Source organism: Cajanus cajan, chromosome 7 (assembly GCF_000230855.2).
Source record: "Cajanus cajan strain Asha chromosome 7, NIPB_CcT2T_4, whole genome shotgun sequence".
Lineage (NCBI taxonomy): Eukaryota > Viridiplantae > Streptophyta > Magnoliopsida > Fabales > Fabaceae > Cajanus > Cajanus cajan.
Genome location: NC_138523.1, coordinates 60,002,736 through 60,022,283, shown reverse-complemented (window position 1 = coordinate 60,022,283; position 19,548 = coordinate 60,002,736). Strand labels below are relative to the sequence as shown.

The window sequence follows — 19,548 nt, the reverse complement described above, 5'->3', positions numbered from 1 at the left end:
AAAAATCTTAAATTCTTAATAAATCCAAAGTTAATTCATAAAACACTTGTGAGGGAGTAAATTTTACTGTAATTTAGCATATATAGAGAGAGTTAAATAGATATATACTAATTATTATAAGTGACAAAATTTTCTTTGAGTATTTGATGCAATTAGTTATTCAAGACTCAAACTTGAGATTATTTAGTTAAATTAAAAAAATTTGTACTAGTTAATTCTATTAACATGAAAGTTTCTACTTTGTCTGTTAATAAAAAAATTATTTTTTATATAATTTTCAAAGTAATTATTATAAAAATTAATAAACTATTGTATATAATGATTTGTCAGTTAATAAAAAAATGTTTAGTAGTGATATATTTAAACAAATTAGTTAAGAAGTAAAAGGGTAGTTAAATAATTTAATTAAGGAATAAAAAGGTAAAAAAAATGTGAACATTAAAATAGAATATCTCTTTTATTTATGTTATAAATTATAGATTAAAAGAAAAAAAATTAACTAAGTAACTTTAGGCTGCAAATATATATTCTAATTACGAAATTTAATTATTTTAAATAGATAATATAATGTTAACAGTATATATAAATTGGATTCAAATACATAATTTTTTTTATAACTTTTTATAGGTTTGTAATTTTTCATCTCACACTATATCATCACTAAATAAAATAATTTTCTCATAAGTCTTGAGTTCGTGTAATTGATATATAATTGTATTAAATATTTTAAAAAAAATTACTACTTATAATAATGTTATCTAATTTAAATAGGATTGTTTTTTCTCTAAAAATAGTAATTTTTCAATAATATTATGGTTCAATTAATAGCAGAAATTAGAACAGTACTTATGTTTGATTATTGTTATTTTGATTGTACACAAAAAAAAATGTTTTTTAAAATAAAATCTATATTTTTCTCAAACTTTTTACACTAAAAATAAAAATACAAAATAACCGAGGGAGGGGGTGTTAATGCTGAAATAAACCTAGTATTCGATAGTTAAAATAAATTATAATCAAAGTGTTATTAAGATTTCTTAAAAAAATAAAAATCAATGAAGTGAACATACAATACAAGTGGCATACTAAAACGGAAGCAACACGTTTCCCAAGGCATGAAACCTTCGTTTTCCATTGCTTAGATAAATATACTAATACTAATCCTAATTTTGATACAAAAGGAAGGAGCCTTTCATTCCAAATTCGAAATGAGTCACATATTGGAGTACAGTGAGAGTGAGAGTGACCCCACCAAAATATTCGTTTCTGGCTCCTTCCCACTTCCTGTGAACTCAGAGATGAAAACGGGAACCGTTGATTATGAAACAGACGACGCGGAATCCCGTTAGCAGCGACGTCAACCCTAGGAACACAAACGCCACGTATCCCAACGCTATGGCTATCTCCGTTTGCACGCAGAACGCGCTGCTCGCCCTACACGTGTCCATCTCCTTCAGCGTCCGAGCCATCGCCGTCCCCGCCGCGCTCGCCGACAACACCAGGTACGCCAACACCTGCACCGCCACCACACCACATCACATCACACTAAAATTAATTAACAGTTACGCTTTTCTCACCTGGTCATGCCCGAAGTCGAACCATATTTGCAGCACTTCGGGGAAAAGCGTTGCGCCTCTCGAAATTTCCCACACCGACGCGCCCATTTCGAACATCGAGTACACCGCCGCTATCGCATTCGCAGCTACAACGAATCTGAACGGATTCCCTAACTCAATTTCTATTTTCCAATTTAACCGAGAGAGAGAGAGAAGTAATAAGAGTACCTGAAGGTGTCGTAGTGGTACCAGTGAGGAGAATCGGAGCCGCGAGTGTTTGTGAGCATGAAAACCGAGGCGGCCAGGGAGAAGGAGAAGGAGGCGAGGCGGAACACGAGGATTAGGAGGTTGAAACGACGCAGTTTGTGTTCCGCCACCGTCGACTGGAAGCGAGGTGGCTGCGACGGCGAACAACTGTTATCGCCTCCGTTGCGAAGAGGCTGAGGAGATCGCATCGTTTATTATTATTATTATTATTATCAGTTTTCTAAAATCACAATTCGAAATGTGAAATCAAGCATGTGGAAATCGAAAGGGAATAACACTGCCACTTGCTTTGATTTTGTTTAGAAAGATGCGTTTGCGTTGGTTTTAACTCTTGATTTATTGGTGAGAAAATGCGTGGATAAAAGTTGTTGGAGACAGAAAGCGTGCGTGCAAGGTGCAACAGCAGGCATGGCCTGTCCTTTCATTTTCTTCTTCTTCCATCTTCTTTTTTCTTTCCTCTTTTTCCCTATAATTTTTCACAAGTTTGCTTATTTTTCCTAAAGTTACGTCACACCAAATTGTGAAATGCTAACGCTCATTACGTTTTTCTGTAGGCATCCTTATCTTCTCGTAAAGAATCATTATTGTGTCTATGCTCATTTCAGTGGGGTTGCCAAACACGAATAAACAATAAACACCGAAACACACGTGAAACTCTCGGATTGGGCGACTAAACCAGTTTTCATCTTCGATAATTTTTTATACTAATAAATAAAATATTATTTTTATTTTTAATTTCGTAAAATATATTACTTGTTCACTTTAAATAAGTTTCGACTGTGTTATGAACATATTTAAGACGTTTCTATGATTGAAGGGGAGACAGGCTGTCCTAATTCGTGCTTCTTACCATTATTTTTGTGATTCTATATTGGTGTATTGATTATTTTGACCCCTCTGTCCCGTTTTCATTGACCTAAATTGGTATGCAGGCGTCATTTTCTGTTCAGAACAAAACAAACTGTTTTGACTTTTGTTACTATGTCAACAAATAGAACTATGCATTTATAAGTTGTGTCTAGTGGGACCCTTATTCAAATGTTCCTTTCAAATACTGTGCTTGTATCCGATGTTACTTACCCGTGTTACCATATTGATTTTTTTTTGCTTAGTTTATATACACTAGGAAAACAGAGGCATCGTACCTCTATTTTTTAAAATTAAATAAAAATAAATCATAAAATGAGTAGTTGCTGAAAGAAAATAATCGATTTGAGATGAAAAAAGTGCTAGAAAAAGTTATTTAGCTTTTTGAGTAATATATATATATATATATTACTCAAAAATATTTATCACGAGAGATGAGAGAGTTAAAATATATTTTTTTCGTTTTTTTTTCATAGTCGTTTAAGGAAATCATTGATATTTTAGTTTTCAAAAATATTTATTACTTACTTTCTTATTTTACTCTTTATTTTTTTTTGCATTTTTGAGACTGTTGAACTACAATCTACTCCATTAATTATTAATGCATTGATTACACGTGAACTGTAACCTACTGTATTTAATTATACATGTCCATTTTTTTGTTTTTTTATAGTATTTTGTTGGGAACATATTGCTCTTATAAATGTACATTAACTTTATATGGGTAGTTGGAGAAAAAATAGGTAGATAAATAAGTTAGAGAAAGAATTTAATAGAAAAGAGAAATGAGTTGGAGAAGGAATTTAATAGGAGGGAGAAATGACTTAGAAAATGAAATTAATAAGAGAGAAAATATTTTATTTTCATTTAAAATTAAATTAAATTACTATAATATCTTTTATACAAATTAACCAAAAAAAAAATTGAGTAATTTTTTTGTCCTAAAATTACTCCCACTAAAAAATAGGTAAGAGTATATTAGCATTCTCCTATATATATATATATATATAAGAACTGAGATCAAAACAATGATCTATATAAGGATATGGAATATACTCTTACAATAAATTACTTGGTTCATTTACAGAATTACAGTCTTATGGGAAGGTCCCGAAAAATAAATCTTAAATAATCAACACAGTGAAATCTGTCTCGGTCCCAAGTTACGTAATCGTGTTTTCCAGAACATTTTGGTCTAAATAATTTTATTAAAAAATAATGAACGTTTGAGCATTATGTAGGTATTTGTAAATTCATATAAAACATGAAGAAATATTCAAAAATATTTCACTAATTGTAAAAAAAAATAAAAATAATTAAAGAATAAAAAGTAACGTGTATTCTAAATTTTGAACTTTGAAAGACTTAAGGATTTGTTTACTTATTTTTTTATTTCTTATTTTTACTTTTTAATTATAAAACTATTACATTGTTTGAAATATGTTTCCTACTTTCAATTATTATAGAAAACACTGAAAAAAAAATATTAGTTTTTTTAGGTTCAAATATCTGAAATCAGAAAATAAACTGAAAGCAAGATGACAATTCTGTAATTAAAAGGAAAAATAAAAATAAAAACAGAAGTAAAATCACAAGTAAATGGGATTTAAATATTTTCTTTTAATTGATAGAATGTTATTTTAATTATAACTTGTAAATATGTTGCTATACTTAATATGGAACAAAAATTATGATAGTTAAAATAATTAAGATACTAAAAATCATCTTTAATCAAATAAATAAGTAAGCTATGATGATTTTAAATTTATGATCTCATTTATATTAATTAAACCTTTTATCGCTAGAAGTTTACAAGACGTGTTATAAAATGACAAGACATCTGATAATATAAAAAAAGTTAATAAAATTTAAAATTAGTAATAAATAGTTATATTTATATTACAGGGGTGAATATACTTGAAACGTCGACTTTACAGATAATATTTGATCAAAATTCTCCGAGGTTGTCTCAAGCTTTTGTTATGAATTATGTATTTTGGGCAAAGCTATAACGACCCGCCATGTGGACCTGCAGGTGAATGATTACTTCGAAGGCTCCAGCAATATATTATTAGCTGATGAATGATACTTCATTCCAAAATAATTCTAAAAGACAACTTGGTTAAAAGAATAAAAAAGACATTTTGGCATTCTATCTAAACCATTCTAAGAACTGCATTCTAGGACAAATTTAGCTATACAAGAATAGAAGGTGAAATAAGTTTTTAGTGTAAATTTTATGTATGTAAAATGTTTTATATTATTAATTAATTAAAAATTATAGTAAATATGATGAGTTAATCACCTATACACTGTTAATGTAAAAATTTTTTATACTAACAACTAATTATATCTCTTAATTGTGTCATGTCACTGTTAAAAGTAAATGTGTTTATAGTAAGTGATTAACTCAAATATGATTCCATTGTAAAAGTTAATAAATAAACTATTTTTTCAATAATTTTATTTAGTTATCTCTTATTTGATTATATAAAAAGCAAAAGAAAAAAGTGTCTATAATTTTATATAAGTTACTCTTATTTATAAGATAAATTCTACGATGAACCAGGGCTTCATATGGTCTGTGGTACATCACAAATAATAATTCGTTGCAATAATTATGATAGACTCTTCCACACTAACAATTAATTATCTTCCCCTTCCATCAGGCTTCACCACTGAAAACCTCCATTGCTTCGACACATACACCATTGAGTTAGGGGTGCTGCCATAAAACTGGGGTTAGGCTACAACTTGAATAGATTACATAAAACAAGTGATTTCATCCCCAAATGTGCATGTCCACTTGGAACCTTGTCAAAGATATAAATTATAATTTTCAATGTCCCTCACCAAAGCAACAATCGTAAAGAAGAATAAATAATCATATTTTTCTTCATATCCTTAAAAGTCATATTTCATTACTGTACAAATCCATTCATGTTGGTTTATTCTTGCATAATGTATTGAAGAACAATGTTACATTTTTTTTAAGAAAAAAACACGAAACCCTGATCACCACGTAACTTAAACAATGTATAATGACATAATGTGTGTTTGAATTATAACTAAAAAGTTAAGTTCAATTAGATTTAATTTAACTTGATTTATCTTTGAATGTAGACACAATATTTTTATCTTTTGTTTTCTTATAAATAAATTTAGGAATAAAACATCACAAAAGGAATAGAAATACAAAACAAGCCATGAATCAAGTAACATATCATCATAAAAAAGGAAAGCAACAAAAACTTACTAAGTACAAACTACAAGAACGAAAATGACAACCAAAGAAACAACATGCAAACTTACCAAGAATGTCCATCACAACAATCTTTGTGCACACAAGTTTCGAATTGCACCCACGCATTCAGAAGTTCAAAAAATAGCAACACGTAGGAAATTAAAAAATCTCACACCATAACCGCACTCAAATCACCATATTTAGGAATCTCCAATGTTGCTAGGTAAGAGAGTAACGAGATTAATTAAACAGTTGTTCAAATTAATTATTACAACAAAAATATAAATCTTGTTAACGTTAAAGCAAAAGCAACAATCTTGTTGCTTTGGTTGGATCGAACATTTAGAAAAAAAACAACATTCTACTCAATAAAGAAGAAGAAAATCAAACAAGTGGTTGCAGCCTTTAATGAAAGACAAATGCAAATGCTTGTTTGAATATTCAAACGAGAAACCAAACATATTCATAATGTTGTACTTAAAAGAAGGCATAATCTTGATCTATTATTAATAATATATTAAATAACTAAAAATTACTTTAAATATATATTTCTAAGTATAAATTATAAAAAATAAAAATGAATAATCTTATTATATATATAAACTACTAGGTCTACCTAATAATAGAACTGTGATAGATTCATGAGGACTTAAAAGTTAATTCCCAACAGTCATACTCATAATTTTTATTTTATTTTATTGATAAAGTATATAACAACCTTCAATCAAATATAAAAAATAATAAAAAGATGAAGTAAAATTTAAAGTGATAAAAAAGGTAAAGATGTGAATGGGTTGTTGAATTTAAGTCTTGCAAAGAGTTGAACCAAAACCAACTAACGAAAGCAAGAAACAAAGATGGAGTTCCTTTTCCCCTCCGCTAACCGCTGCACTTGTTGTGCAAAGGACACGCGTTCGACCATTATTATAAGTGAAACTTAACCAAAACCATCGTACAGCACCGCCTTGTTTCTATACTTTAATTAATAACTAACTAATTATGATAAACCACATGTCAAGGAAGACCATATCTATTAGTCTGCATTCACACGCAGATTTAGTCGGTTCATCAATCCTATATATATGGGTTTAGTTTCTTTAGTTACAATAAAAAGAATATCATTTTTTAATTATGTTATTCGTGTCCAACATTACATTTCAAATCTAACTCATTCATCTTACTAAAATCTTTCATTTAATCATATTTTTCATTCTTAATGTTTAAGTCTAGAATTTACATTTGATTTTAAGAGAAGATAAAAGAAATATTGTTGAGTAAAATATAATTACATAGTCAAATTTAGAAAGTGCTCAAAAACAACATTAAATATATATATCATAGTAAGACATAACACTAAAATATAACTAAAAACAAAATATTTTTAAAGTATGAGAAGTTATCTACTCCATACCCTATACAAAAGCTCTTCACACATTGCATATTATTCTATAATAAGCCACTCCATAATATTTTGAGACTTACCCTCTTTTATAGTAAACTCCACCTTATTAGATTTTGTCATATGTTGGGTGTAAATCTAATATTTAAGTCATTTATTTGTCATCACTTTCACCCATCATTTATAAAGAAAAATAAATGAATACATAACATTTATTGTCCATGCATTACATACTAATTCCTTTATTATTATGAAAGGTTGCTAATTGAAAAGGCGTTGAAAGAGACTATTGACATTAACTTGTAGGAGAAATGAATCTATAACCTCAGTTACAAAGTAGTTGACAAGTTGTGTAATAGAAATAAAAAGTTTTTTTTTATATTATAATTAGGGGTTGAAAGGAGTTATTGTCATTAACTTCTTTAGTTAATGAAAAATATTATTTTAATAACTTATGTCTTTTATATTGATTAATAAACAGTATTTTTCATCTGAACAAGAAGAGTAAATTGAAGAATTACTTCGCTTTATCTATATAATTAATAAAAATAATACTATTTTTGATAACCATCTTTGATGTTTACTTTTATGTGAACAATTTTTTATTTATTTTTTATTTATATAATTAATAAAGATAATATCACTTTTGCTAATTATTTTTGGTGTTTACTTTTATGTAGCCAACTTTTTCCTTATTTTTATTTTTTTATTTATATAATTAATCTATATTATTAATAAAGATAATACCATTTTTGGTAATTGTTTTTGGTGTCTACTTTTACATGGGTAAATTTGTCCTTATTTTTATTTTTAAATTTTCTATTTTTAAATTATTACAAATAATTGTTTTACCTTTTCAACTGTTCAAAATCATTCAGATGCTTTAATTATTATCAATTTATTCATATTCAAGTTTAATTATTTTGGTCTTTTACTTTTTATTTTTAAATATACAAAAATACAAAGTGTCTCTTGTATAACAGTGTGTATAAAGATATATACTTTTTATAATCATATATATATATATATGCATGCGTGTGTTAAAAAATAATAAATTAAAATTTTTATTTTAATTCTTGAAATCAATTATTACTTTAGAAAGTTATGAAATCTATTAATGAATTATGAAACTGTGAAAATTAATATGAAAGTGAAAAGTAAAAAGATATTAGATAAATCATTTTAATATATATATATATATATATATATATATATATATATATATATAATTTTAAAATTATTAGACTTTTTTTTGCTGGATTTATGTAGAAGATTTTATGTATATTTTCTTATTAAACTTTACAAATTAGATTGAAGATTAAATTTCTATTTAAATGTATTTTTTTATTAAAAAAGTGTAAAATTAACAACTGTTTTAAGGATTTTAATATTTTTTTTACATAAATTGTACATGCAATACTTATATAAAAAAATAAAATTATGATATATCATTAAACTTCAAATGCATAAAATTATTTACATTCATGATTGCAATTCTACTACAACAGTACTTATATATAAATAAATAAATAAAGATAAAGATAGTCAAGCTAGCAACTTCCTTAACAAATACTAGTACTATATTGTATATGAAGTCTGCGACGACTTTATTGATAATACAATTAGCAGCCAGAATACTATGATATGAATAATTGTAGCTGACCTATGTAATAAATAAGTAATAAAGACATTAGCAGGTTACAAAGTCAGAAGTAATACAATAAGTTATTCTTAAAAATCAAGAATCTAAGGGTAGGATATAGATTATTTTAAGTAGAGGGTCGGTGTCAGTGTCAACATGAATAGAAGTCGTTCCTCCTCTTAGTGAATATATATAGACACATTGTGTTAAGCATCATTGTGATTGATATGAAGAGATACCAAAATCATCAGAGAGTGTGTTATTCACTTCATTAATTGCAGGATGAATTGTCTTTTGGCGTGTCAGTCTCAATTGTGGGTAGTGACCATTGTTTTCTACACATGCTTCTTGATCCCATTGATGGAACTCAAGAGGGCACTTGTGAGAGTGTTTGGGTTCATGATGTTTTTCTCTTGTGAGACCAAAGGTGTGGCCAAGGAGATGGAGTTCTTGGAAATTCCATCACTACCCGTGGCAAGGTACGAGGATTTGAGGTGTGAGGGAGGTGAAGATGAGATTTGCTCCATTTGCTTGGTGGAGTATGAGGGAGAAGATGCAGTCACCAAGTTGGGAAGATGTGGACACCTCTTCCATCTCAATTGCATTCACCAATGGACACTGCGCAATCAATTCTCTTGCCCACTTTGTAGGTCCTTTTTGTTTTCTCAACATCATCTTCATACCCACAATTAGATGTACATCTCTTCTTTTGTAATTCAGTTTGTTAGAGCCTGAATAAAGTTAATTTTGATCCTAAATTAAAATGTGCCTACACTGATTTACTCATATCATATATTCTTTTTATTGAGGTCAAAAACGAAATAGATCAGGTCAGCGTCATTTTTTTTATATCATACCTCCCTGAGGTTGTTAATGTAAAAGAATATCATGAAAATGAAGGCTATTTCCCCTTATTGGAGTCACAAGAGAGAAGAAAAAAGTGATCTAAATGTTTTAATTGTTATCTTACTATTAATGTTATTGTTATTTTAATCTTAATCCTTGTTAAGCAATGATAATGACGGGAGTCGTGAGTACTAATTCTGACTTTGTATTTATACAATTTTAAAAATACACTTCAATTTTATGTTCTTGAAATTCTAGAAGAAAATGAATATATTAATGTAACAAAAAAGATGAATATATTATTGAAAGATAATCGGAGTGAATTGGAATGATGTTGCCTGAAGACAAAGGTATGGATGACAAAGATAAACATGAGAAGCTGAGGCCTGAGATAGTTGGATAAGTCATGAACAGGGGTTACCTTTATCTTTAGGGTGGGATAAATAAATATTAAATAGAAAGAAATATTCCATTTAAATTTTAAAAAAATTAAAAAAATAAGAGAGGCTCCAAAAATCCAAATAAAAGCGATGAGGAAGCGTGGAAGTGAGAAGATCGAGATCAGAAGCAAAGTGGGTGCGAATTGGCATGCATTTGCATAGATGATAGATCATCGAATCAATAGATAAAATAGAATTGAATAGTAATGGAGGGAATGTGGGAGAAGATCCTGAAGAACCATCACCACTCGCTGAAATCGCTTTTCCATCGGAGCAAACCTTCTTCTCCCGACGCCGACGCCGACGCCGCCGATGACTCCAATTCCCCCAAATCCATCCCTCAGCTCTCTCCCCTCGCCAACTCCGTCGTCTCTCGCTGTTCCAAGTAACTCTCTTCTCTCATTTCATTTCGTTCATGCATTTCATTTCTCATGTATTTGCTGTTGCGTAGAATCCTTGGAATGTCGATGCATGAATTGCAGCACTGCTTCGATTCGGAGCTCCCTCTCGGCGTGAAGGAGCTTCTCACCTACGCCAGACACCTCTTGGAGTTCTGTTCCTACAAGGCGCTTCACAAACTCAGTACAAACTCCGATTATCTAAACGACAAGGACTTCCGTCGTTTAACCTTCGACATGATGCTCGCTTGGGAGGCTCCCAGCGTCCACACCCTCCAAGTTCACTCCATTCTCTCTTCCACATTCCCTTCATTCCTTTCACTCAACTAACTCTTTCCTCTGCATCGCAGGAAACTCCTAATTCAACCAAAGACGAAACCGCTGCGGACGAGGATGACGCTTCCTTCTTTTATTCTAGTTCCACAAATATGGCGCTTCAGGTTCTTTTTTCAATGATCCTTCAAATATTACCATTCTATGGATGCATTTTTTTTTATTTTTTATTTTTCATTTTTCATTTTCTAGGTTGATGACAAGAAGACCGTTGGTTCAGAGGCTTTCTCGCGGATTGCACCTGTGTGTGTTCCCATTGCTGATGTTATAACTGTCCACAATCTTTTCCATGCACTCACTAGTACTTCCGCGCATCGCCTTCATTTTCTTGTTTATGACAAATACCTCAGATACCTTGATAAGTACGATTGTTTGTTTGGTTTCCCTTTCACGCTGTTGATTCTGTTGTTTGTGTGCTTCCTGATACTGAGTTGCATGCAGGGTTATCAAGAATTCTAAGACTGCGATGGCTTCTTCTACTGGAAATCTTCAGCTTTCCGAAGAAGAGATCGTCCTTGATATTGATGGGACAATTCCAACTCAACCTGTTCTTCAACATATTGGCATTGCTGCATGGCCTGGTCAGTCCTTCGTTCGAATAGGAATACCCATAACAGATTATATATGTTGAAATAGTCTAGTTGTCCCGGTTGATTAGAGTTGCACTCTGAGTGGTTAAGATACTACTAGGATGATGGAGGATTCAAATAGCTTGTATAGGTTGTTAGCAGCTCCTGTTTTTTTTTCTTTCTATCCTTGCTAGCCTTCTTGTAGGATAAAGTCACAAAATTTAACCAGCTCTGCTATCCTAACGATTGTTCTTTTTCTTCTTCCTGTTATTTACAGATCATAACTTGAATTTATGTTTCACTAAGCTTTCTACTGCTCTACAATGCACAGACAAGCCAAATATCACACTAAGAGTTTGTTTGAATACAAATTTAAAAGAATTTTTCTATTAAAAAAAACTTTATTTTTAGTAAAGAAACTTTCAAAGATTTTTTAAGCCTCTATCCAATCAGACTCTATGCTTTTGACTGTAGATGAGTACTTACAATTTAACACAATCCTGCTGGAGTCACGGAATGACTGAGAGATCAATCAGTCACAAAGGGCTGCACTCAAATATTTGCAGTAAAATATTCCTAGAACATTCCTTCAGCTGGTTTTTTGCTGTAGTTAAAGGTAACCTATAAAATGGTTAGGCATAACGAAAGTTAGTTTGCACGAAAAACACATGGAATAATCTCCTGAATTTGTTACTCAAGGGAAGTCTCGGAAACTTTTTTAACTAAGCCACATTAGGGCCCCCAATTAGAAGATAATTTGATTAATACAGCAAATTGGATTGGATTATGTGGAATGAAATAAATTCTTGTAGATTACGTCGTGTAATGTGTTGGCCTTTTCTTTCTGCTTTATGTCCGAGTAATGTAGTAACAGAAATGCTAGGAATCCATTTTCATCGGGCTGACTAATAATCCATGCATGTTTTCCACTTTACTCAGTTGTACCTCAATTTTCTGACCTTTATAGGGCGGTTGACCCTGACCAATTTCGCTTTGTACTTTGAGTCGCTGGGAGTTGGTGTATATGAGAAAGCTGTTCGATATGATCTGGGGACAGACATGAAACAGGTCATAAAGCCTGATCTAACTGGACCCCTTGGTGCTCGCCTTTTTGATAAAGCTGTGATGTATAAGTCAACTTCTGTGTATGTTATCTGCTGACAAACATCATCTGACTTGTCCATATATTTCATTTGCTTTCCACATGAATTTTATGATTTTTCACTATGTTTTGACAGAGCAGAGCCTGTTTATTTGGAATTCCCTGAATTTAAAGCAAACTTGCGTCGTGACTATTGGTTGGATATTAGTTTGGAGATCCTGCGCGCACACAAGTTTATCAGGAAATACAACCTTAAAGAGGCACAAAAATCAGAAGTGCTTGCTAGGGCTATTCTGGGCATTTTCCGCTATCGTGCAGTTAGAGAAGCTTTCCGGTTTTTCTCATCCCACTATAAAACTTTGCTTACTTTTAACCTAGCTGAAACACTTCCACGGGGAGACATAATCTTGGAAACCCTGTCAAATGGCTTAACAAATTTAACTGCTGTTTCTGGTAAACGTGATATTCCTGGGAATGTAGATACAAAAAGGCAACTGACAGTGTGTCCAGCAGCAGTTATGACACTTTTCTATCTTGGATTCAAATCAAAAAAGTTGGCTGATATTTCTGAGGGAACAACTTTTGTTAGTGATATCCGAGTTGGTGAGACACATCCCTTGGAAGCGGCAGTCAAAAAGTCCCTTTTGGACACTGGAAAAGCTGAAGCTGCGCAGGCAACCGTGGACCAAGTGAAGGTTGAAGGAATTGATACAAATGTTGCAGTAATGAAGGTTCATTATTATTTACATTCCATAATATTTTATTTCTGAAAAAAATAAATCTGACTTCCTTTTGATAAGGGAAATTATAGTAAAACAAATATGATTAATTTTGATCCTTAAAGATTTGCTAACCGGGTTGTGTTAGGATATCCATTGAACGACTTGGCCTCTCAAGCTCAATTTTTTTTATGTATGATACGGATAATTCTCTTAACTCCTTGTAGGAACTACTATTCCCAGTCATTGTATCTGCTAACCGACTACAGCTTTTGGCCTCATGGAAAGACTTTTACAAATCAACAGCCTTTTTGCTACTCGCCTGTTATTTGATTTTAAGGTATTTTATTAAATTCAGTATATGACTAGGTGACCCATATTAATATCCGTTTTTTTTTTTTCTATCTGCTATTTCAAAGTGGTTGCTTTCCACACAATTGTCAGTGTCACTCTCATTTAGTAAAACTTTATGCTGTTGAGAACTTTCCACTTTTCTCAATAGGCATATTTGATTCTAAACACTACCATATTCTGATTTATACATAAATTTCTTTGACATCAAATGTTTTAAAGGGCTTTTATATTAGTTAGTTCAACTCATTTCCCATGCATTTTGTATAAGTATAATAATCATATCCACTCAATCCTAAGCTATTGTGTAAGGACCAACAATGGTTTCCTTAATTTCTTAGCATTTTCCTCATCTATAAATGGTTGAAGCTCAGGTTCCTCACTACTCGATGTTAAATTTCAACATGTATTGATTGTTGAGAAATAATTGTAAATTCCACAAAATCACAGTCTAAGAGACTCGAAGAAAAGGAAAGAAAGAAATCAATATGGAATGATATTAATCAAAAGACCAAAAGTAGTTTTTATATTCATTGACTTGTGTTGCATTTCCTTTTCTCCAATGCTTGACATCCTCTTTGTCAAGGCTCATGCACATCAAATCACCACTTGATTTTTAATGAATCTGTCTTGTTTTTTTGTTTCTAAACTCATCTCATGCAAGATCCTCCATGTTGTGGCATCATTCTGCATACCATTGTCACTCTGTACTTCAACGAGATATTGAGGATGTTAAATATAAATGCTAGAATTAAGTGTTTAATAAGTTGTGTTAATTTTGTTTTATTGATCAAATTAACTGTCACCAGGATCAGACAAGATAACTGTTAATAAATGATATTATTATTTTGAAACTGGCTTCCGTGGATTGAATGAATAAAGCAGTTGATTAACGCTGATGTACAGGGGGTGGATCCAGTACTTACTGCCATCCATTTTTGTGTTCATTGCAATTCTCATGCTCTGGCGAAGGCATTTCAGAAGGGGACGACCATTAGAAGCCTTCATAGTAACTCCTCCCCCAAATCGAAATGCTGTAGAACAACTGCTGACATTACAAGAGGCCATTACACAGTTTGAATCATTTATTCAAGCAGGAAATATTATTCTCCTAAAATTGAGAGCTCTTCTACTTGCTATATTACCACAGGTGAGTATCCTAGTCATGCTCTATTTCTACAGAGAAAAATTAAAATGCTGTGCATGTAGTTGGGCCAAAACATTTTTTAATATGCGTACATTAACTTGTGGGGTAATATAATTAGGTTTGTGCTGTGTTTAGGTAATCCACTGTGAATGAAGTAGATATGTTTTAAAACAAATGAAAAGCACTTCATTAAATGTTGGAATTTTTTCAATCTACAAAATCTGTTAAGTGGAATGGGTTTCTAGAAAGGGAGCGAGGAGGAGGATAAGGCATGCTTTGATTTGAACAAATGCAAATAAACACACAAAAATTAAACAAGCTCATCAGGACAAAATAGCAGTACAATATCTCTGCATAGCAAAGTTTTAATTATGTGTGGAGTAACGGCAAATTGTTAGCCAGTTCCCTGCCAGATATGTTTGTTGACTGAAATAGATTATAACCATATAAATTATGTCATCCTTTGTAGCATCGCTAGTTTCCTAATTTATGACTGATTGAAATATAAGTTTTATGATTTATAAAGAAATTGATAAATAATGTTTGTTCTACAGGCAACGGAGAAGGTTGCACTATTACTTGTATTGACAGCAGCAGTGTTTGCTTTTGTTCCTCCAAAATACGTACTTTTGGTGCTATTCGTTGAGTATTACACAAGGCAGATGCCATGTAGGAAAGAGAGTAGTGATAGATGGATAAGGCGGATTAGAGAATGGTGGGTCAGAATACCAGCTGCTCCTGTCCAGCTCGTTAAGCCTGATGACAGCAAGAAAAAAAAATGATATTGCGTTACGCGACCGAGTCAATCAAAGGTTGATTTTCTAGGTAACCATCATTCATTAGCCGTATAATCTAGTTTATTCGTTCGTTTGTTTATTCTTTAAGTATGAATTCTTTTCGTTTTTGCCAGCAAAGTTGTATATTCTCTTACCTCTTCTCTGCTTCCTCCTTATATTAAACCCGAAGCAGTTTCAAAGTTTTGTACGGTTTCATCCTAACACGTCTGATTTCTAAATCTAATGATATAGAAGGAATCCCTCTGTTGAAAATCGTTATTATCAGATTAGTTATGTTACGCAAATATGGCCGGTCAATTTTGATCATGGGTAATTGTTGAGAACAAGTTTATTTCAGTGTCGTTTCAATCAACCATACCGAAGTGGCTCTTCAAAATTTAGAAGATATAATCTTTTTATTAAAGCACTAGAATTTAAACTAGGCATCACTAAATAACTCCCGAGTGTGGAAAAGAAAAATACGAGTAATCATCCTAATTTGATCCTAAAATAAGGTACTCAATTTAGTTCTTCGATACAGCAAATTATTTTCAAAAAGTATTAATAAGACATTTTAATCTTTCTTTTAGTTAATATTTTCAAGAATCAATTTAGGGCCGCTAATGATCTTTTAAAGAAAAAATTAATCAACAATCACTTTTTAAGAACTGATCATATTACTAAAATTAGAAAGAATTGGACCAAAGTATTTCATATTTATAATCTTGAAAAATTATTTGGTGATTCTTTATTTCTTAATCGAATCGGCTTGGGTGCTTCTTTCAGGAACAATTGGAAGTTCCCTTGAAAAAAATGTGCTTGACTTTACATGTTCAATACAGGAGAGCTTTCAGTATCTCTTCCAAGGGAACCAAGAAATAAAACAAGCATCGTTTAGGGAAAGCCTAGGTTAACGAGGATATAATGTTTAGGGAACCCAGGTTAACGATAACTTTCCCCCCCTAGACGAAATAGTAATACAATGTTTACAGTGCCTCTCCCCTCGCTTTTTACATATTCCTCCAAGACAATGTGAAGAAAATTTGCTCGTAAAGGTGGTTGGATGAATTCCTTCTGTTCACAAAAACCTTCCGTAACTCCTTGTATCCCTGAGAAAATGCCCTAAAGATCCAAACTTGCACAAGTTCTGAAATCTTCATCAGTACTACAAAAGTAATTGCAAGAGGAAATGCAGACACGATATTGGACCACTTGATTCTTATTTACACATTTTCTGGCCAGAACTCTCTGAAGAAAGTGCGCTCAAATTCCTTCTCCTGCATCTTCTTTTCAAACTCCTGCATCTTTCTCATCCGTTTAGAAAGTGTTTTGGTTTTCTTTCGAGGTAAATGGTCCTGAAATTTTTGATGTCAATGGAAAGCAGGAAATCATTTGTAGTTAAAAAAAAAAGTGAGAGAGAGAGAGAGAGAGAGAGAGAGTGGTGAGTTATGTAAAAAAAAGTAAAGATGCTACGGTAACTTGTATTGATTTCAAAATGGCTAACAAGAGCAATGAAAAAAAAGCTGTGTTCAAAATGGCTAATAAGGGCAATTGTTTGCAGCCAGTAGAGTGCGACAAAGAAAGAGAATGTAACATTTCATGACAGCAAGTTAATCTACTGCAATTACAGGGGTGAAAAAAGGGTAAAACCACATGAAGAATCATTATGTCACCTCAGGTGATGACTCCAAGTGAACGAATTCAGCTTGTTGCAGAATCACCCCTCAACACCCCCCACCCCCCCCCCCCCCCCCCTCAAAATAAATTCATTTGATTAGCGTTCCTTCAAGTTTTTCTCTTAAACTCCCCCGCCAAATTTTAAAAACATAAAACAAGTAACTTAAAGAATCAGTACGTGTACGTTTCAATCAAATAATGTTGGCAACCAGCACAAGAAAACCATTGCTAACTGTCATAACCTTCCAACTCCAAACTAAAAAATAGGTACCATTTTGCATGGTTATGTTATGCTTTCTGGATATGTCTTCAAGCCAAAGTTCTTCTACCATTATAAAGTTGTTCACATGATTTAATTTTTACATAGATGGAAACAGATAAATAGTATAAAAACCCTGGGCAATGATCCAAAATAAAATCTTAAGAAAATTACCTGTTGATTGTCCCCTTTAGAGGAATCGCTATGATCCGATTCAGGTTTTACTTTCACGGCCTTTTTCTTCACTTTATCTGCTCCCAAACCGCGTTTATTATTCTTCACATAAGTTTCCACAGGTTCTAATCTACCCTGTTTCCATAATAAATTTATTCATCAGAACTATTGCAAGGATGAAATACCTGTATTTTATATTCAAAATAGACTACAATTATGGAGATGAGATTAGCACTGACAGAGGAGCATAACAAATAATTTGGTAATTGGGATGAGAAAACAAGCATAACTGTGTTCCCCTAAATTATGATTAGGCATTCCATCATTTATTCTACCATGAACTCTGTTTTAAGTATAACATAGTGAGTGATAAGGGTGGTCTAAGTGGCTTGGGGGGAGGGATATAGGGTTGGAGTGATAAGGAGGGTGTGGGTTCGAATCCCCCCACTAACAACTAACAATTAACAATTAACATTTGCTGTTTCAAAAAAAAAAAAAAGTATAACATAGTAATTTAAAATGTAAATTGTAAAGCAAATAGACCTCAAGTCACAGTCTCTAACACACACTGAAATAGTGAAATGTTCAATGCCCTGACACAAGTTACATCATTATTTTTCCTCAACTATGAAAATGCTCCATTTAAGTCATGAATTAACAGAAGCGTTGAAATTTTTGAAATGAACATTTACAATAATGTTTATGAGAGAATATTCCACCATTCAGTGAAGAAAAAAGAGAGTAAGAAAGAAAACCTGCTCAGAGACTCCAAGACCAGTCCCTTCTTTCCACCCTTGCTTCTTCAATAGCTGCAGAAAACAGCATCAAAAATTATATTAACATGAACCAAGAGAAAAAAAAAATGATAAGACAGAATAAAATCACAGCACATAATGAAGGAAGGGAAAAAACAAAGTACCTGAAATCCTATATTGGTAGAGTTTATTGCTGTTGCTGAACCCGACATCTCTTCCATGGCTTAATCTGCATACGCGATTGAACCAACCATCATTCATATTCGTATACTGGACAAACATAATCAAGTGAAAACATTTAAAATTGTTTTGGACAAATTGATGGTTTCATTCCTAAACCCCTTTTCTTGTTTCAATAAAAGCGCATCCTTAGTCGATAAACACAACACCCAGAGGATTGAGTATGAATTTGGAACACCTTGCTACGTACCTCGAATTTGTCAGAATTTAGCAGAACACCGTTGTCGCGTTTTCCTTTTCTTTTCTCTCAATTTTTGTTCAATTTGGTCTGTATTTAATTGTTTAGTTTTAAGTTATTAAAAACACCGATATGGGCCCAGAAAGAAACTTTTTGATTATAAAATTTTGAGGACTTGGGCCTAAGCTAATTTTTCTCTTCACACTCCCCGTTCTTTTTTTCTCAATTATCGTCTCAATAATTTCATAAATTTAATTGTTTAGTTATCATAATTAAAAAAAATCATTTTAATTTTTATATATGTTATCTTTATTTTTTTGAATCTGTATAATTTTATAACTATTTTTTATTTTTATTTTCAATAAAAAAAAAGATGACAAAGATTAAGTAACTATAAGAATTAAAAATAAAATAAGATTTACGTTAATATAAAATCAATAAATATTTAATTTTTATTATTACTAGAATATTGTTCTCGTACCTTCCTTTTCAACTTTTCTTCTCTTCTCTTTTATCTCACCTCCGTCCTCCCCATCATTTCTACACACCCCATCTCCACTTTTTATTTTATTTTTAATAAGTTTTATGAAAGTTATAATCTACGATATA

At 31.7% G+C, this 19,548-nt stretch overlaps 3 protein-coding genes and 1 long non-coding RNA gene across 7 annotated transcripts; 2 read left to right on the top strand and 2 right to left on the bottom strand.

Moving 5' to 3' along the window:
- Positions 1-1,000: 1,000 nt before the first annotated feature.
- On the bottom strand, positions 1,001-2,380 carry LOC109792392 (CASP-like protein 4C2). The gene is made up of 3 exons (XM_020351802.3): positions 1,785-2,380; positions 1,578-1,713; positions 1,001-1,514 (listed from the first exon to the last, which is right to left on the bottom strand). The coding sequence occupies exons 1-3, from the start codon at positions 2,009-2,011 to the stop codon at positions 1,293-1,295; spliced, it is 585 nt and encodes a 194-aa protein (XP_020207391.1). The 5' UTR covers positions 2,012-2,380; the 3' UTR covers positions 1,001-1,292.
- On the top strand, positions 2,095-2,690 carry LOC145949667 (uncharacterized). The gene is made up of 2 exons (XR_014428048.1): positions 2,095-2,229; positions 2,378-2,690. It is a non-coding gene; the product is annotated as an uncharacterized LOC145949667 (long non-coding RNA).
- A 7,477-nt stretch (positions 2,691-10,167) lies between these two features.
- LOC109793519 (polygalacturonase inhibitor (DUF639)) lies at positions 10,168-16,579 on the top strand. 3 transcript variants are annotated; one of them, XM_083060367.1, is made up of 11 exons: positions 10,168-10,646; positions 10,713-10,938; positions 11,010-11,099; positions 11,185-11,354; positions 11,444-11,573; positions 12,501-12,706; positions 12,800-13,394; positions 13,610-13,722; positions 14,640-14,883; positions 15,435-15,705; positions 16,443-16,579. In XM_083060367.1, the coding sequence occupies exons 1-10, from the start codon at positions 10,468-10,470 to the stop codon at positions 15,660-15,662; spliced, it is 2,181 nt and encodes a 726-aa protein (XP_082916493.1). In that variant the 5' UTR covers positions 10,168-10,467; the 3' UTR covers positions 15,663-15,705; positions 16,443-16,579. The 3 variants fall into 3 exon arrangements, with proteins under 3 accessions (XP_082916493.1, XP_082916492.1, XP_020208574.1); XM_083060366.1 differs by lacking the exon at positions 16,443-16,579 and having other exon boundaries at positions 10,172-10,646; positions 15,435-15,929; XM_020352985.3 differs by lacking the exon at positions 16,443-16,579 and having other exon boundaries at positions 10,186-10,646; positions 11,434-11,573; positions 12,529-12,706; positions 15,435-15,929.
- LOC109788252 (uncharacterized) lies at positions 16,373-19,065 on the bottom strand. Of its 2 annotated transcripts, none has more exons than XM_020346939.3 (5): positions 18,952-19,065; positions 18,686-18,750; positions 18,522-18,575; positions 17,767-17,901; positions 16,373-17,011 (listed from the first exon to the last, which is right to left on the bottom strand). In XM_020346939.3, the coding sequence occupies exons 2-5, from the start codon at positions 18,740-18,742 to the stop codon at positions 16,880-16,882; spliced, it is 378 nt and encodes a 125-aa protein (XP_020202528.1). In that variant the 5' UTR covers positions 18,743-18,750; positions 18,952-19,065; the 3' UTR covers positions 16,373-16,879. The 2 variants fall into 2 exon arrangements, with proteins under 2 accessions (XP_020202528.1, XP_020202535.1); XM_020346946.3 differs by having other exon boundaries at positions 18,686-18,791; positions 18,952-19,013.
- Between the last annotated feature and the right edge of the window lie 483 nt (positions 19,066-19,548).

Excerpts from the sequence above, each read along its gene's own strand:
- LOC109792392 (XM_020351802.3), bottom strand. The coding sequence starts at position 2,011 with ATGCGATCTCCTCAGCCTCTTCGCAACGGAGGCGATAACAGTTGTTCG. Across the intron at positions 1,714-1,784 it reads TACCACTACGACACCTTCAG|ATTCGTTGTAGCTGCGAATG; the intron begins GTACTCTTATTA and ends GAATCCGTTCAG. Across the intron at positions 1,515-1,577 it reads TCGACTTCGGGCATGACCAG|GTGTTGGCGTACCTGGTGTT; the intron begins GTGAGAAAAGCG and ends GTGGCGGTGCAG.
- LOC109793519 (XM_083060367.1), top strand. The coding sequence starts at position 10,468 with ATGGAGGGAATGTGGGAGAAGATCCTGAAGAACCATCACCACTCGCTG. Across the intron at positions 12,707-12,799 it reads ATGTATAAGTCAACTTCTGT|AGCAGAGCCTGTTTATTTGG; the intron begins GTATGTTATCTG and ends ATGTTTTGACAG. Across the intron at positions 13,395-13,609 it reads CAAATGTTGCAGTAATGAAG|GAACTACTATTCCCAGTCAT; the intron begins GTTCATTATTAT and ends AACTCCTTGTAG.
- LOC109788252 (XM_020346939.3), bottom strand. The coding sequence starts at position 18,742 with ATGGAAGAGATGTCGGGTTCAGCAACAGCAATAAACTCTACCAATATA. Across the intron at positions 18,576-18,685 it reads CTACCAATATAGGATTTCAG|CTATTGAAGAAGCAAGGGTG; the intron begins GTACTTTGTTTT and ends TGTTTTCTGCAG. Across the intron at positions 17,012-17,766 it reads CTAAAGGGGACAATCAACAG|GACCATTTACCTCGAAAGAA; the intron begins GTAATTTTCTTA and ends CAAAAATTTCAG.